Source organism: Ixodes scapularis, unplaced genomic scaffold, assembly GCF_016920785.2.
Source record: "Ixodes scapularis isolate PalLabHiFi unplaced genomic scaffold, ASM1692078v2 PGA_scaffold6__148_contigs__length_123643588, whole genome shotgun sequence".
NCBI classification, from domain to species: Eukaryota; Metazoa; Arthropoda; class Arachnida; order Ixodida; family Ixodidae; genus Ixodes; species Ixodes scapularis.
In genome coordinates, this window is record NW_024609881.1 from 2,246,990 (window position 1) to 2,265,824 (window position 18,835).

An 18,835-nucleotide genomic window follows, 5' to 3' on the forward strand; every position below is an offset into this window, starting at 1 on the left:
GCTGTGTAATCAATGCTAACGAAAGGTTACACATTAGTGAGAAGGCGAAGTACACATGGCATATTAGTTGGACAGGCCAACACGTGAATCTTAATATAATATTTGCAGTGATGTGAATGAAAATGAAGTGTGGCCTTATGCTCCAAAAGCTCTTTTTGCTGCTCCAAAATTTACTTTTCACTGCTCCAAGAGCTGGACAAAAATGACTCAGACCAATCACATCACTGCACTAGGCTGCACAATGCAGCAAGAAATAGTTGACGCCTAGTATAAACTGACACATTGGTTACAAACAAGTCTGCATTTGCTAACACCAGGTGTGGGCACTGCGCGAGCGCACAAACTAGATTTGTGCGAGGTGGAGCTTCTGCGCATGCGCCGTGGCGACAACAGCGCCACCGCAGAGGCGTGACATCAGAGTTGCGTTGGTGCATAGCTGCAACGATTGTAAATATTGGGCAGTCAACTATCAAACTATATGTCATTCCATTGTAAACTACATGCCTGTACTGTGAAAAAGGTTTAACAGCGCTCTAAACATTTGCAAAGAGGACGAACCGACAGCTGGCAAACCTAATTTGGTAGCGGACATTGCATTAAAAGTCACCGTGGCTCACAATGTTACTCTGAACATTATGTATTTGTTTACTTTCCAGCGAGCTCTAGACCTGCCTTGTGTGTTTGCAGCTTGCCTTCAGCTTGGCGAGACATATTTCTCATCCTCCGGTTCTGAACTTGATTACGATATGGAGGGGGGACGGTGACCGGACATGTTAACGCACCACAGCTGGAATAATGTGGATGAAAGCTCATGCTGCAGAACCCGGGGATCTGGGGTTCAATCCCTGTCCCTGCCAGTTTTGATCTGGATAAATGTCGTATTGGCGGGTGTCTTTGGAGCCTGACCCCATCCAACGTTAGTATGGAACCAAATCAGTCTTTATATCACAGTAAGTTTGTTTCCCTCTCTTTAATAAACATGGAACAGTGGTGGTGGTTTGACTACGGCCAGTCAAAGTCTAGATCAGCTCTTGTACAGACTCCTAGAAGTCCATGCTAATTCTGAGATCCTCCGCCAGGGAGGCGTTGTCAGCAGATCCCAAATAGGGAGCAAGAGTCGTGCGTCTGTTTTCCACGTGCCGCTATTCTCCGAGATTAATCACGCGAGGAGCAAAGAATCCTGCACCATGTAGGAAAGTTGATTCGCCGACGTTTCACACGCGCTCCGGCGTGCAAGTGTGTGTGAAGTGGCGGCGTGCGCAGCGCCGCTATTTGCCGAATTTAGTTGCGTGACCGGCCACAATCGACGGAGCATGGCTCCTACACGTGCGAGGAGTGGATTTTCCGCATAACCTACGATTTTTAAACGTGCAACTCTGGCTCCCGTAGGGGGCCCATGCATGAAGTCCAAATACCAGAAAAAGGTGTGCATGGTGATGAGGGTTGGGCTTAGAGTACACGAAAGCAGAAAATCGGGAATTTTAAGGGAGGTTCGTGGCAATGGTGAGTGAATGTTTGGCAATTTAAATGTTAAGTTCCTATACGTGGTATTCCGGGCACTTCTGGCCACTGGCCACCTTGACAGGGGCCGAAAATCTGTTTTGATTTGAGTATTCGTTGCATGCCTTTAAAAGGCAAAGTTTTGCGTTTTGTAACAGAATCGGTGCTTTGTGCTGTTCTGCGTGCCCGCTGGCTACGAAAATGCCCTAGTTTTGTGCGGTTGACTGCACGGCTTTGATTTGAGAGATCTCTGTGCAATAAAAGACGCCGTGGCTGTCGAGCGTAGCCCGGGCTCTATTGTGGCCAGTCGCTTCGAATACGCGTCGATTTCACGCAAGCACTAGGAATTTTATTTTTATTTTTTTATCAAGGTTGCGCACACCTTACTTTTCCAGTAATTGAAGAGACTTGCATATAAAGATTGATTGAAAGAGTAATTTATGGCTGCCACTTTGAAATGTTCAAACGAGAAATATAAATAAGTTTACATTTTAGTTTGAGGCATATGCTGCCATACATGAGTTGCTGACTATATTTTTAGACATTTAAAAAAACAAAAATATGAATTTTTTTGTTAAAGCAAAATACTTTTATTTATATTAAATTTCGAGCTCTTGAACGGTTGTGACCAGACAGTTGTTTGTGGCAGTCTTGAACAAACTCCAGCTGGGAGAGGACTGCGGATGGAAATCTTTCAACGTAGACCTGAACCTGGGAATCCGCAAGTCGCTACAATTTGCCCAAGATAACCCGAAAGCCAGGAAAGCTTTTTCTTTTTGGGGCGTGCAATTAAATGTCTCTTCAGGAAGTAAAAATGAAGTGGCACAAAACTATTAGTACCATCCTCTCAATTTCATTATTCGTGGACATCGTCATGCATGACGACGTGTCTCTGCACATCGTTAAGACAGGAGACGAACGGAAAGAATGGTGACAGGACACATGTCTCAAACTCAGCTAACAACTTTTATTGAAACCATCCCTTATATACGTTTTCTCCCGCAGCCACACCCGGACAACTGCGCACGCCCAATGGCTCACCGTTATACAATTCCTAGACTAAACTGCCCACATAGCAAAAACAAAAACACACCTCGATAGGACATTCAAGTGACCTGTATCTGCATGGTATGTTCGAGCAGTTTCACGTGATCGGCAGCAAGCTGCACACAAATCTTGTTTTCTTGTCTTATTACCCGGGTTCTAGATTCTTGAACATCCTTCTCAAGTCTGCATCTGAGATGTCTCCACGTGAATATCATTCATGAAATTGTCATGGTAGGCCGATGGTGCAATCTTGATATCTCCATTCGTCGGTGAAAATGCACCGTTTGCTTTTCGGCGGGCGCAAGCACGGGTGGCACAATCCTTTGTATTCTTAAAGGGACACTGACAGGGTATTTATGGTCGCCAAGGTTTTCATTTGTATATGACATATGAGACCAACTACCCAGAACACAGTTTGGGGCTCGAAATTCGTTTTCTTTCTGCCTGAAAACCGTTGATCGAAAACTGGCCGGTTTGAGTCACGCTCACTCTCTTCTCCATGGTCACGTGTTGTTTTCTATGCTTTAGACACAACCACCAAAGATAATCAGTCGTGAGTCATTGAAGGCACACACAATGCTAAAAACAGAAAAGAAATATGATACCCATTTTTCGTAGCTTGTAAAGAACTGCAAATACGTTGATTGAAGAAAAAAAAAAGAGTTGCACAGCCGCGTGACTTTTGGTAACTTTCTCCTCTATATTTCTTCTTCCTCCCCAGTCCAGTTTCAGTTTTGGTTTCGAGCAGTGGCGATTTTTTACTTTATTAAAAATATACTTGACGCTGTAGCAAAATATTGATTGGGTGGTCTTCTGGCACCATAATGGGCCACGTGGCAAAAGATAGAAATATTTTTTGGGGGGTGTCAGTGTCCCTTTAAAGGGATACTACAACGAAATTTCGGCGCTAATTTTTTGGTCTATATATGTTCAAAAAGGCACCATCAAATCGAACATACAAATATCTTGTTAAAAAAGTCACGAAAAGGAATTTTAAAACAAATTAAACGATTAGCAAAGAGCACCTGGTGGATGTCGCTAACGCCTCGCTTTTAATGCCCGTCTAGCAACCTTGGCAGCTAGTGACGGAGGTTGTCTCGCCTCCGGCCACGACGAGAGAAGAGGGGCAGGAGGAACTCCCCTCTTCCCGAGAATGCCTTTTGTGTGTCACAGAAGTCGCTATTGTCCCCCTACAAGATTATAGAAGATTAACCTGTCACTCAAAATTCGTACAAAAGCAGCCGCTTCGGTGGCTGGAACGACTAGGCCATCCTCTCGACGTCAGCCTCGCCGTAGCTTTGCTCGTCTTGAGACGACCTACGTCACGATTGCGTTGAATGTCACGTGGTCTCCGCTGGGCCTTCTCCGAGCGCTTGCCAGAGTGGGCCGTTTATAACGAAAAATACAGCCACCAGGCTCAAAATACAAACGTGCGATTGTCATTTACGGATATTGTGGATCATATTCAACCTATTTTTGAACACGACGGGAATATTTCAAATTTCGTTGAAGTATCCCTTTAAAGGGTAACTCCAGACACTTTCTTGATTTTAGGGTTATGGCGGTTTTTAGTGAAGGAAGTGTTCCTCAATTACGAGATGTCAGTTCTTTTTCAATGTGCTCTGCAGTTCCGTAGATATCCTCCTCAAAGTTTTGTCTCGGGGGGGGTCTACGGCAAAACTGAAACTATCAGCTCAAGCTTGATGGCAGCTCTTGTGATCAGCTGCATGGCCTTCGTGTTACACAAAGCTAAATTCAGGGGGTTAAGAGTCCCCGCTAAATTAAGCGATGAAATTGGTGTTGTGACGTCAGCTACATTTCAGTTTCCCTGCTAAATCTAGTGGGGAAAATGATGTCGCATGACCTCGTGTCGCATCACTCATGAGAAAATTCAGCTTCTCCGCTAGATTTAGCGAGAAAATTGATGTCACGTGATCTCAACACTAATTAAATTTCTGCTAAATTTAGCGGGACAGTTCCGCCGACGCCGCGAAACGGGCGCAAGAGTTGTGCTCTAAAACGAAGATGACATCAGAGCACAAGGTTGCTTGGCAAACAGCCAATCCGCTGAATGCCCGCCGAGTTGCTGGTGGTAGCATTTGACCAGCTTCAACAATCACGACACGCAGGCCGTCAACGAAGCGACATAAGCTGGTACACACACTCACTTCCCATTTACAAAATTATTACAAGGGCCTCAATTGATTTGCTTCCAGCTTCGTTGAATGTCTCCTGCTTAAATAGCCGGGTTTCTAATGCACTGTCGCCCCCGCAGGGGCACCTGTGAAAGCAGGTGTTTGGAGAGTGGCGTCTCCACGGACCCCGAGCCATGCGGGTTCGCCCGCCCACGTATGGCTGTGCGTGGCTTTCCCGTGTCTGGGGAAAAGAGCATCCTGGTGGTTGAGCCGAGCCCGGGGTAGGTTTGGACCCTTCGGGGCCCCCCGGGCGAGGCAATACACCACTTCGGCCCCTGCTTCTCGTAGACGGGAGTCCTGGTGAGGCCCGGCCAGGATGATTCAGTCTAGTCGCCACTTCTACTATCCCCTCTCTACTTTCACCCTTGTCTTCTCCTCCTTTTCACTCTTCTCATTTCTCTTCTTTCCTTTTCAACTCCTTTGGCGGCAAGGGCTAACCTTGGGTGGCGACAGACACCTTGTCCAGAACCACTCTTGGTTATAGAGACTGGGCAGCACTAATAGAGTAACGTCTTCAGCCAAGCCATTCTTGTTATGGAGCGTTACCTATTCCCTTGTTGGGCTCGGTGGTGGGCGGTGCACCACAGTTTCCGAAAACCCTCCCCCTTTATATGGGTTCCAAACTTAAACCTTTTAGTTGGCCCCCAAAAGGGGCCGCACCGAAGCTCAAATCACTCCCGAAACATCCAAAGCACTCGAAAAATTTCCAAAATTCCTGGTCTTACACTCTGAAGAAGAAAAACCACTTGCCAAACTGTCCCCCTTCTTAGTCGCCAAGGTACTGGAAGGAATCGTTGGGAAAGATTACTCTGCTAAAAAGATGCCATCCGGTGATCTTCTTGTTGAGATCAGCACCAAAAAGCAAAATGATGCCCTTTCACTCAACGCTGTGTCTGAATACAGAGTAAACGTTACTCCACCCCGCAGACTTAATACAGTTCAAGGAGTTATCTCGGAGGATGACCTAATGGACTCATCTGAGGAAGAACTCGTTGAAGGCCTTTCAGACCAAGGAGTTGTTGCCGCTCGTCGCATCACCCTTAGTCGTGAGGGTGTAGAGCGTAAAACAAGGCACATTATACTGACCTTTGACACCACCACTCTCCCAGAGGCCATTAAGGCAGGCTACCTCCGGTGCCGTGTTCACCCCTATGTGCCGAATCCCCAGCGGTGCTTTAAATGCCAAAGGTTCGGCCATGGGTCACGGAGCTGCCGGGGAAGTGACACTTGCGCAAAGTGCTCCAGTAAAGAACATGTTGCTGACAGTTGTGAGAGCGAACCGAGATGTGCCAACTGTGATCGCCGTCACCCAGCATACTCGCGCTCTTGTCCAAAATGGAAAGAAGAAAAAGAGATACTTACTTTGAAGACCACAGAAAACATCTCCTACCATGAGGCTAAAAAACGTTTCTCCTTCCTATCTAAAGGAGGGTATGCCGAAGTCGTGCGCAGGGGACCCACACGACCCGTAATAACATCGGCGGGAACACAGACCCCTCCTGGGGGGGTGTGTCTCCCGTCAGTGTCCCCTCTAAAACCAGCGGGTGCAATGCCAGCTGCACTGCACCCCAACCACACGGTGGACGCTGTTCCGTCAACGTCCACCTTGAAGCAAGGGACAGCAACCCCCGCCGCCCCTGCCTCCCTGCCTCCTCGAGGCCGGGGACAACCCCGCGTCTCGACCCAACAGAGACCTAGTGAGCCGTTAAGGCTGCCTACCCCACCAGGTCTCCCTCCGGCTCCTCCTGAGGAGCCTATGGACGAGGGTGGACCCAAGTCCGGCGAGGAAAGTTTCCTCGCTGGATCTGACTCTTCTCTTTCTGCCACCAGTGACTCCACTGGCCTGCAGAAAGAGGCTGTAAAAAAGAAAAACGCCCCGCGCAAAAAAATAGATTTTAAGCCATAGTCACCTCATTTTACTTTTTACCAGTTTTTATATTCACTTTTGCACTGGCTAAGCATATAGGCATTATGCAGTGGAACTGTCGCGGCCTTCTACATAACATAGATGACATCAATTCGTTTTTTGATGAGCTCCGTCCTGTTGCTATTTGCCTACAGGAGACGTATCTTATGATTCGCACACGCAGATTTTGCGTCATCAACAAGTTTTTAGGAAGGACCGCCATTCCTCAACCCCTTCGGGTGGTGTAGCAGTGGTGGTTCAAAGTGGAGTGGCATGTGCTGAAGTTCCTTTACAAACTTCACTCGAGGCAGTTGCAGTTCGCATCCTTCTTGATCGCCTCATCACTCTAGTATCACTCTACTTACCACCTAATGTTCCGCTGCATCTCCATGAACTTCAAGCACTCATCAAACAACTTCCCAAACCTTTTTTAATTCTTGGTGATTTTAATGCCCACCATCCTTTGTGGGGAAGCTCTCGTCAAGACTCTCGAGGTGGAGTTATTGAAAGGCTTTTATTATCAACTGGAATCTGCCTGCTCAATAAGAAAGAACCAACATTTTTTAGCGCTGCCCATAACACTTTTACATTGATCGACCTATCACTATCATCACCATCTCTACTTTCATGCTTTTCATGGAACGTTTTAGACAATCCTTTTGGAAGCGACCATCTACCCATAATTTTAGAGAGCGTTTTACCAGTTTCATCGATACCAACCCGCCTTCCACGATGGAAGTTGGAAAAGGCCGACTGGTCTATTTTTGGTTTAAAAGCTACACTTGATCCCTCTTTGTGTCTTCATATGACTCCCGAAGATGCAACGCTTTACGTTACGGAATGCATTATAAATGCTGCTTCTGCTTCGATTCCACAGACCTCAGGAAATCTTCCCCGGAGGTCCAAGCCCTGGTGGAATGAGGAATGTACTTCCACTCGGAAAAGCCAGAACAAGGCGTGGGGAACTTTTCGTCGCTATCCAACTTTCCGTAATTTGATAGAGTTTAGGAAAAAAAGAGCACAAGCTCGGTGGACGCGAAGACAGGCCAAGTGGGCTTCATGGACAAAGTATGTTTCATCCTTAAATAGTTTCGTTACTGCTAAAGTATGGGATCGTCTCAAAAAAGTTCGTGGGCAGTACCACGCTTTCAGGATTCCACTTTTTCCTTCAATCTCAGCATCTCTAACAGGACAAGCAGACTTCCTCGCAGAACATTTTCAGCATGTCTGCAGCTCTTCCAATTACAGTACGGAGTTTTTAAAGTACCGGTCTACCGCTGAGAAGCAGAAAATCACTATGTCAGGCTTCAACTCTGCTGCATACAATAGACCGTTCACAATGTGTGAACTGGAAGTTGCTCTCAGCCTAAAAAAGCAATCTGCACCTGGGCCAGACAGAATTCACTACGAGATGCTTAAGCACCTGTCTCATGAATCTTTGTCCCACCTGTTGTCCTTTTTCAACTACCTATGGGAAGCTGCTGCTTTCCCACATTCTTGGAGAAGTGCCCATGTTATACCTTTGCTGAAACCTGGAAAAGATCCCTCTCTGGCTACCAGCTACCGCCCCATAGCACTTACAAGCTGCTTGGGGAAAACTTATGAAAGGCTTATAAATCGCCGCCTTATGTTCCTTTTGGAAGAGAAAAACTTTTTTGACACTAAGCAGTGTGGCTTTCGTGCTGGACGGTCCACCATGGACCATCTGGTCCGACTTGAGACCGTCATACGTGAGGCCTTTGTACACCGGCAGCATTGCGTGTCGGTGTTTTTTGATTTAGAGAAGGCATATGACACTATGTGGAGGTATGGTATCCTTCGAGATCTATACAACTGTGGAGTGTGTGGCCGTATGCTTCGTTGCTTGCAGAATTTTTTAAGTGAGCGTACATTTCAAGTCCGATTAGGCTCGACTTTATCCAATGTCTTCTTGCAAGAAAATGGTGTCCCCCAAGGCGGAGTCTTAAGTGCCACCTTATTTGCAGTTAAGATAAACAGTCTGGCTCAAGTTATACCGTCATCTGTTTCATACTCGCTCTACGTGGATGATGTGCAAATATCTTTTTCGTCCTGCAACCTCTCCAGTTGTGAACGGCAACTGCAGCTCACAATAAACAGAATGACCAAGTGGGCAAATGAAAATGGTTTTAAGTTCTCCCCAGAGAAAACTGTGTGTGTGCCGTTTTCCCTGCGACGAGGTTTGACTTTGAACCCAATCTTACAATTGAACAACATAGAAATATCGGTGAAGCAGGAACATAAATTTTTAGGCATGGTCTTCGATAAAAAGCTTACATTCAAGTCTCATTTAAAGGAAGTAAAGCAAAAGTGCTTGCGATCCTCAAACATTCTTAAGGTTCTGTCACATATATCTTGGGGGTCTGACAGACGATGCCTCCTACGTTTGTACAATGCTTTAGTTCGGTCACGTCTGGATTATGGAGCGATTGTTTATGGTTCGGCACGACCTTCCACTCTAAAGATGTTGGATCCGGTTCATCACCTCGGACTCCGGCTAGCCACTGGGGCATTTCGCACGTCACCTGTATTAAGCTTGTATATGGACACTCATCAAATGTCTCTAGAAAAACGCCGACAGTACTTGAGCCTGTGTTATTATTACAAAGTGCTTTCGGATCCGAAAAATCCTGCTTATAGTATTTTACAAATTTCTCAGTTCTGTAATTTGTTTGAAAACAAGCCAACAATTGTGCGCCCCCTAGGTTTTCGAGTTCAAAGTATTTGTAGCTTTCTCAGCCTCCCTGTCCCTTCCACAAGTGGTGTTAACTTGCTAAAATCTATGGAGAGAATTGCCCCTTGGAACGAGCTACCCGTATGTTGTGACTGGTCTTTTACCAAATACAGTAAGAAGACCGTGGCTCCACAGTTTCTTCAGCAAGAGTTTCTATCTTTGCAAGAAAGGATATCTAGTGGTTGCGCCGAATACTACACCGACGGATCAAAATCTTTATGTTTCGTTGGTTGCGCAGTTTATTCTAGTGGCTTTGGAAGAGCTGTGCAGCTTGACTCAATGGCAAGCATCTTCATGCTTGCCATTGAGTTCTATGGTATTTTATTAGCCATTGAGCATATTCTGGATAACAGTGTATTGAACGCAGTCATTTTTGTCGATTCACAAAGCGTCTTAGCTGCTATCTCTTCCAGAGTTTCCACAAAGAATGTACTTACACAACATGTTCGTTTTAAAGTAAACAGAGCTCTGCGCCTTGGAAGTAATATCAAATTTTGCTGGGTACCAAGTCACGTGGGAATTGCAGGGAATGAGAGTGCGGATCGCTTGGCTGCATCTGCCACAGATTCAATAGCATCTTTTGGCCTGCCCTATCAGGATTTCAAACCACTTTTAAAGAAATCTCTTTTAAAGGCTTGGCAGCTAGAATGGGACACTGAAACCAACAACAAACTCCACGTGATTAAACCAATGATAGGCATCTGGGAAAGTTCATTTCACAGAAACCGTCGTCTCGAGGTTATGCTTTGTCGCTTGAGAATCGGCCACTCACGTCTGACACATATGTACCTCCTCTGTGGCGAAGAAGTTGCACTTTGTGCCCATTGTGGGGAATTACTTACAATTTTACACATTCTATGGGAGTGTAGGTTTTATCATCAACTGCACGTATCATGTTTTCCTGAACTTTTTAGAAACTATCTACCCTTTCATCCTATGTTTTTACTTGGTGACAGTGCTTTAGTACCACTTAGACGAGTTTTTAATTTTCTTAACAAAACTGGTTATCTACACAAGTTATAAAAATCTTCTCTAGTCTAGCATCTGTTTTGCGGAGTTTTAATAAACATTTTGTTTGGCGCATTATGGCCTCAGTTGCTGCTGCGCCATTAAAACCTTAATCTTACTTACTAATGCACTGTCGCATAGGGACACATAACTTTCAGCACAGAGGCCAAATGGGCAACTGTGCTTATTCTTGGCCTCATATGATCTAGGTACACTCATCGATCCACGGTGTATCGTTTTGACATACCCTTTCTGATTCTACATAAAGAAAAACTTCCGACACGCTGCTCATTCTTACTCGTTGAAACATACAAAAAGTGCAGTCGAGCCAGAGTACTCTTAGGTCCAGGAAGTTTTGCCTTTGTTTATTTATATAAGAATACCATGTTTACAATTTTGGTCAAAATCCGGACGCATGCAAGAATGAATATTAATAGCTGTACCTTTTATAATGGGCATCATTTTGTGCAACCTAGCCAGAAAACATTTAAAAAAAACACTCCCTCCTTATCATCCTGTCGACGGAGTGCCAATTTTCTGTTGGCATCGCCCCAACACGAGACCCACTGGGGCACAGATTTGAGACTGCTCCAGAGACATGAGGGAGGGAGTCCAGATTTTCCTCCTGTCCCCCAGCTGTGCTACTTAGTTGTTCTTCATTCAGTTTTCTCCAGATAATTTGAACCAGCACTCTAACCTCCTATTTGTTGCATATACGTTACTGTAATCCACACTTCTATCTTCTCCAGCGAAACTCGGGGCACCCGGTATCTTTGTCGCCACTTTAGGAAGAACAGCACTAAGCTCCTTACATTTCAGAATCACAAGTTCAAATGTTTCCCTCCTCTTTACATATAGCGCATATTTGATCTGCATCTTCAAATCTAGCCCTGTCTGTGTTTGTGCTGCCCTGTATACGTTTCTTCTTAAAACTCCTTCAGTGGCCTGAGCCAGCTAAGTGCTCCCTCTCGAATTTATTCCCTTGCCAAGGTGTGCCCATGGTTACCAGACTGATGTTCAACCAAAATGTGGCTGCCCATAAATGTGCGTAGACTAAAGAGGCCAGACAAGCTAGAAAAGCAGCCACAATGACAAACCTGAAGAATGTCGTAACATGAAGAGAGAAGTACAGGTTAAGCGTTTGGCTGGAAAGCCCAGATAAGTTGAACCATTGTTCGGTGCCAAGGTCTTATGCCTTTCGAAGGAAGCGCAACCGACAGCCAACAGTAGTGAAACTCTCGGTGAACTCTGTAGCTCAAGGTCTTAACTAAGCTCTTTTCTTTTATTAGAGGACCCTCTTGTGTCCGTAATAATGAGACAAACCTGCATGTATTTATGCAGTTTGTTCCCAAAACTAGCTGTCCATAGTCTGGACTGCGGGTTTTAATATCCAGAAGGCGGAATTGCATGGGGAGGAATTGGTCCCTCAAACTTGTCTATATAGCGTTGCATCCATATTAGTGAGACATGACTGCATCACATGTTGAAATTCTTTTAATGGTAACTTCAAAGAAGACTTTCGGTCAGACCTGCCATAATCAAAGTCATTGGTAAATTAAAGAACGTCATATTTAAAAATCTCTAGAAGTATTGTTTCTGTTGCACTCTGAATAATGAGGTATCCAGCCCCCCAAGGCGTATTATACACATCCAGATTTTCGCTTTTCAAGACGAGGATTTTCTTGTGACAAAAAAGAGAAAATTCTGAGAAGGCACGAATACTTTTCAAAGCGAGATGTGTAAAGTGTGATTTAGAAATAAAAATAAAAGGGTATACTTTTTTTGCTGGGTTTTCACTTTTCAAGATTTCCTAAAGGGACACTGAAAAGAAAATGTCTTTTTTTAGATTAAACAGTCTGGTTGGAACATGTACATCAAAAATAAATTTTATGAAAAAAAATTTAGAGCAATATTGATAGGTTTAGAGTGACGTTGACACGATTTATTCGGTAGTCACCTCCTTTCCACTTGTTTTCTCTCGGCATTTCGTGCGCTTGAAGAGGTGGATCGGCTTGGCCATCACGTTAAGGTGGAGAGAGTACGACTCTCGTTGAGGTGGAAAGAGTGTATGACCATTCTGTGACGTCATGGACTTTGCGCGCAGAATTAAAAAAAAAATCTCGCGCCATCAATATTGCTCTAAAAATTTTGTTTATTGCGTAAAATTTATTTCTTGACAAGCATGTCCCGATCACGCTGTTTAAAAAAACTTTTTTTCAGTGACTCTGTCATGGTACCAGTCGCATTTGAGTGCTTCCGTGAACCGAATTCCAAAGCGCAGCGAAATATTAAACTGTACAGCTGTGGCAGAACGGCATTAATGACTACTCATTTGCCAAACTAAGTGACTATTTTGTTTAAGCTTTTGTGGGTCAATACATACGGTGTTTTCTTCTAGGTGATGGAGCCACATTGTTGGGGGAGACCAGCTGCCCACTGAAAGTCACCGAGGACATCTGGTTCGGATGCTGTTCCTGCACCTATGTCACTAAAGATCAGTGTGGAATTGTGAGCCACCTGGCGGCCCATGGTGATGAACAATCCAAGTGCCAGCATCTTCCCATTTCTGGCTCTAAGTCCCAAGTGCTTGGCAAAACTCAAAAGCACAAGAGTGAAAAACCATTTAAGTGCAAGCTTTGCCCCCAAGAATTTGCTTATCATTCCCTTCTGACCTGTCATGATCAAATACACACTGGTGAAAAGCGATTTAAGTGCATGCAATGCCCCAAATCCTTTGCTCAGAATAAAAATCTGATCTACCACAATCGAACACACACAGGTGAAAAGCCATTTAAGTGCAAGCTTTGCCCCGAAGAGTTTGCCAGTAATTCCCTTCTCACCTACCATAATCATCTGCACACTGGGGAAAAGCCTTTTAAGTGCACGCAATGCCCCAAAGCCTTTGCTCTAAATTGCCATCTGCGAACCCATAATCGAACACACACTGGTGAAAAGCCATTTAAGTGCAAGCAATGCCCTCAAGCCTTTTCTCAAAATTGTCATCTGCAAACGCATAATCGAAGGCACACTGGTGAAAAGCCATTTAAGTGCAAGCAGTGTCCCCAAGCCTTTGCTGATAATTCGGCTCTGAGAAGTCATAATCGAACGCATACTGGTGAAAAGCCGTTCAAGTGCAAGCAGTGCCTCCAAGCCTTTGCTTCGAGTTCTAATCTGCGAAGCCATAATCGAACACACACAGGTGAAAAGCCATTTAAGTGCAAGCAGTGCCCACAAGCCTTTGCTCACGAGTCCACTCTGAGACATCATCATCTAACACACTCTGGTGAAAAACCGTTTAAGTGCAAGCAGTGCCCCCAAGCTTTCGGTCGAAATTCTCATCTACAAAGCCATAATCATTTACACACTGGTGAAAAGCCATTTAAGTGCCAACAGTGCCCTCGAGCCTTTGCTTTTAATTCCTATCTGGAAAGCCATAATCTAACACACAGGTGAAAAGCCATTTAAGTGTAAGCTGTGCCCACAGGTTTTTTCTCACAATACCAGTCTGATCCGCCATTATCGAAAACAGTGTTTAAAGGGAAACGAGTAAATATATTCAGTCAACTTTTTTTTTTAATTTTCATTTATCATCTTGAAATTTAGTATACTGTAAATTGATGTATTTCTTAGTGGTGATTTTAATTATGCAACTAGTCTTAAAGATAGTTTTACTAGATCCTGACTTATCAATAAATTTTAGTTTTATTTAGGCCCTTGTTTTGGGTAGTTAGCGTAAAATTCTTCAGAATATATCAGAAATTTTTATAGAATTGCATTGACCAAGACATGCTTTGTGGAGTGATGCTATTTTTGTTGCTTTATATGTCATAAAATAATTTTATTTAATTAGCCTGTCTTAATTAGTCACTAACGACCCGTAAAGAGGACCTAATTAAAATTACATATTTATTGATAACTCAGGATCTGTCTGAAAACTAATTGCACATTTGAAATCACCACTGAAAAATACATCTGTATACTAAATTTCAGCACGATAATGAAAAATAAAACGTTAAAGGCCCTCGTTCCCTCTTGAAAACCTTACAAGGGCAAACAATGCCCCAAAAGCTTTGCTCGGTATGGGAGTTTATCCGCCAGAACCAAATGCACATGTGCATTTGCGGTTGACCCGTAAGTTGAGCCTGCACCGTGTGTAATCATTGAGTAGCTCATACAAAACTTAATGCCTTTTCACTCAAAGTACGCATATACCTGAGTGCAAGATAGGTCCCAAGGCCCTTGCCCAGCTTAATAGTGAAGCTCACCGCACTGAAGCGCTTATGCGCAATAAACCTCACAAACTCCAGCAGCGTTCCAGGCCATTTTCTGATCGGTTTTGCCTCATCGGGCACAAGCTAACAAACCCTAAGGGCATTTGCATAAAGCCTGCAGCGGGTAGGCCTTTCAAATGCCAGCAATATCCGAGAAGCTTGGATCATAATTCCAGCTTGGTTGGCCATACAGCCAGACTGTTTGTCATTGCTCTCCCTCCTTTTGTCCGAAGGCCATCATTTGTCATCACACAAATGTATTGGTGCTTAGGAAATGATTCTTCTCCATTTGTGATCTAGAGGCTGGGTCAATAAACAGGAGACATTTCTTAATGCATTTCAGAGCATCTACTCTGTGTTCTGCACCAAATGTGCACTGGGTCATGCTCTAGCTCTTGTTCCAAACTCCCTTGAACTTGCTCGATGTATGCTTATTGAGGCGAGGTTGAATATGCTTGTAAAAATGTCTTCATTGTTTTCTTTTGATTCTACTCTTATCTATGTGGAAGGAAGATATAATCGTGCCAAAAGTTAATATATGACCACAATTCAATCTTGACTATTGAAAAACAAAAAGGTTGGCAGTTTCAACTTTAACACTCTTGTTTCTTTCAGCTGCTGCAGATTATGGTACTGAAGTGACAGCTGGTTCGCACACTTGTGCTTACGACCGTAGAAACCTGTTTTTAAGCCTCTTGTGAGGGTTTACAACTTTCTGCACTGCTGTGCAGCCGGTCGTAAGCAGTCGCAAGAGGCTTGAAAACCGGTCTTGTTTCAGTCGGTCGTAGTCAAGCGCAAGTGTGTGAATGGGCCTTAAGTAGTATGAAGTAACTTTTTCCAAGATTTTCATTTTGGCCTCCTGTACAGTGCTAAGACCTCATTTTAGCAGTTACCTCGGTGGGGAACTATAATTGCCGAGTGTGCATACACTGTACACTTCCTGCTACAGGTTGGGACGTTGCTAATTGAATCCCTTGCACTGCCCAGCAGGTTTTGCAATAAATTGGGGTTCCCAAACATTTCATAGAACGCCATTTCATCCAAGAAAATGGCCGTTTCATTGAACGCCGTTTCATTAAATCGCTGACAGCCGTTTCATTGAATGTATCTTACATAAAAAATGGGAAAGATGCTCTTTTATGCACGGATCGAGTGCATTTTCGTGTCATTTATCCATTTCATTGTCAGGTTTTCTTAATGTCCGAACATGTAGCTGTTACAATTTATTTTGATGCAAGTAACCCAGAGGATATGTGTACCGATTTTTAAGTTTGTTTCGCATATTGTGCTTATCTGTTCACCCCCTCTGTATTACCCGATGGGCCTTGAGGGTATTGTAACAAATAAATAAAAAGTCGCACTCCCGGTAAGAGCGCACTCCAACTCATGGAGGCCAGAAGGTGACTTGGGTTTTGCGCAGGCGCAACAACTTTAGCCATGTGAGCCTCCTAGCCTCTCATGTCTTTCTATTGATACTCTTTTACTGCCTGAAGCTTGCAGTAGCTAAAGCTGAGGTGCTATTTATGAAACTACAACGAAACATTGTTTTTTTAGTTTCAATACTCAATGAAGTCAAAAGTAAGTACGTCACTTCAAATTTTATTTGAAAACTTTCGAGAGTTCATGTGTTTGTGCGACAGCCATTCACCGTTTCAAATGATGAGCAATTGCTCTCAAGAAGTCTCCCACAGCCATGCTCCGTCGGTTCTCATCAAAAAGGCGGACTTTCTCATTTCTTGCCGCTATGACCTTCCTTTGGCGAAGAGGCTTTTGGGAATTCAGCATCGCCTCCAGCTTGTCTTCCGTCAGTTGATGTTCTGCGGCAATGCAAGTCAAAAACTTCCAGAACCCGGGATGGGCACCTCCGACCAGCTTCAGGAAGCGGGAATGCCACCCTGGCGTTCGATAAGACGGTGTTCAATAAAACGGCGTTCGATGAAACGGTGTTCGATGAAACGGCATTCGATGACACGGCATTCGATGAAGCGGCTTCAATGAAACGGCTTCAATGAAACGGCAATGGACGAAACGGCGTTTGATGAAATGTCCGGTCCCAATAAATTGGCACTGTACCCATTTTGGATAGTGTATTGCCCCATCGGAGCTGCATTGACGAAAGTTGTGGAAACTTTGGAACCGACTAACATGCTCATACTCGCTGCTTTTGCCTTCCCTCTTTGTATTGGCAACTTCACAGTCATGTATTTATACGACACCTGCTTTCAGATATTGCTTTCCTTTGTGTAATGTGTTCCCAATATTTTCTCGCTCCGTGTCCATTTTCCCGGCAGTTGTTTCCGTGTTGCCTGGCTGTCTGCATCAGAATTTTCGAACCGTAGGTGTCATTGTTTGCTAAAAAGTTCCTTTTGCTTGTGTAACATAGAATAGTTTGTTTTTCTGCTTCTCCGATGGCTAACATTCTTACATTTTTTTAAAAGAATGAAAAGGGTTGGTGAAGCTAAAGCATGGAACACCTGAGCAATGAAACTGGGCGCCACTAAGCTCGTCACAGGCGCACCGCACGGCTTTATCCGTATCGACCAGATCCAAGCTCCGCCGCCACGTTGTGGCGAGGCGACGTAGGGACACCAGCACCGGTTGCTATGATACTGCCGCTCGCCGTCCGTTCTCATCGCTTATGTGTCCCCTGCTTAAGTGTCAATGAATACCAGCTCGACCATAAATTTGCTTTCTTTACTATATCCTTTGAATCATTGCTCAATCTGTGAATAGTTTCGCATTGTTTAATTAATTTGCAAGCACATCTTTATCGCGGCAATTTTTTTTCTTTTTACTTTTACGTTGTTTGTCTTGAACGAAATCTGCGGATGATAAATATGTAATCAAACTTCCGTTTCACTCTTGCTCAGGAATAAAGATTGACAGTCGAGCTCCCGCAGTGTTGTCTTTTTTTTCTTCCATTGCATATCTTCGCTGAAGCCAAAGTGCTGTGGGCAGAGCAGCTCTTTAGAATGTTCCCACTCTGCCATCCTGCACAATGCCAGGATCCCACTGGAACAGTTTTGTCGCCAAGAAATCGACTACCAAGTGGAAGTCCGTATCGCAGCACATAAGTCAAAGTGGTGGCTCCTGATGTCTGTTCTGACCGTAGCCCAATTCCTGCCCTCCGGCAGGTTTACGTAGGAGGTGACATCATGTTTGTGCTGTTTAATGCATGTGAAAGCATCACGCTGCCTTCGCAAATGTATGAAAAAAAGACATGGGAGACTAGAGGAACTTTGAACCGATTTTATTGAGCTGACAGTCCTCAGCACGGGCATCTTTGTAATTGCATACTGTTAAACGACAGTCGCTTGTTACAGACTATCCCTATCTAGCACTTACGTGACCGAAATATTTTGTTGCACCCGGCACTTGTTCCTGGGTATTGTAGTTCTGATTCCTGGCTCTCTTCACCAAAATGCATAGATTGGATGTCGTCATACAAGTTGCAGTGTTCCTTATTCATTTTCTTATAGCTTATAAGTTATTTAATATATACACAATGAGAAGGAGCCAGCCACCACTGACCGTTGCCGCCGACCCGATTAGCATCGAATACCTCTTGCTTTCGCGCTCGCGCTTATTGACCGCTGGACTTTTTTATCGTCTTTGCTGGTCGCTATACACTCCGTGCAACGCGACTGGCGCGCCGCCGCGCGGCCGGTACCGAAGGTAGGCAGTGAGCACCCCAGAGAAAACGAAACCGAAACCACGCCGCGTACGTTGGTACGCGTTGAAGTCGGAGTGGTGCTGTTGCGCTGGGTTCACAACATGAAGTGCTGCCTGTGCTGCGTCATTAAGTGCTTCAATAGTTATGCGTCGTATCTCGTGGAGACAAAGTTTCACAGGTCTTCACCTCGCCGATGTTTTGTGGGACAGCGACAACGATGGAGCCGTGCCGTACGACGCGAGAAATTTGGTGTACCGATCATGTCTGCCACTGTGTCGGCACGGCTGACATATTCTACACTGCCACTTTGCGCTCTGCGTTTGTTTTCGTACCAGTAACGCCTACATGTGTCAGCGCCGATGGGACGAACTGAAATGCCATCCCACACTCGCCAATTTCGTTGGAGGAATGCCCTCCAAAGAAGTTTCGTCCCCATCGTACATGTCGATGATATTTCCGGACAAATATTGCACGCAATCTGTA

The 18,835-nt window shown here is 44.6% G+C and overlaps 1 protein-coding gene across 1 annotated transcript in view; it reads left to right on the plus strand.

Moving 5' to 3' along the window:
* LOC120841822 (zinc finger protein 525-like) overlaps nt 1–17,574 on the plus strand; it is a 33,234-nt gene extending 15,660 nt beyond the window's left edge. The window contains exon 3 of the mRNA XM_042294508.1: nt 12,807–17,574. Coding sequence (XP_042150442.1) covers nt 12,807–13,861 — 1,055 coding nt within the window. The 3' untranslated portion in view covers nt 13,862–17,574. The remainder of the gene's footprint in view (nt 1–12,806) is intronic.
* Nucleotides 17,575–18,835: the final 1,261 nt, after the last annotated feature.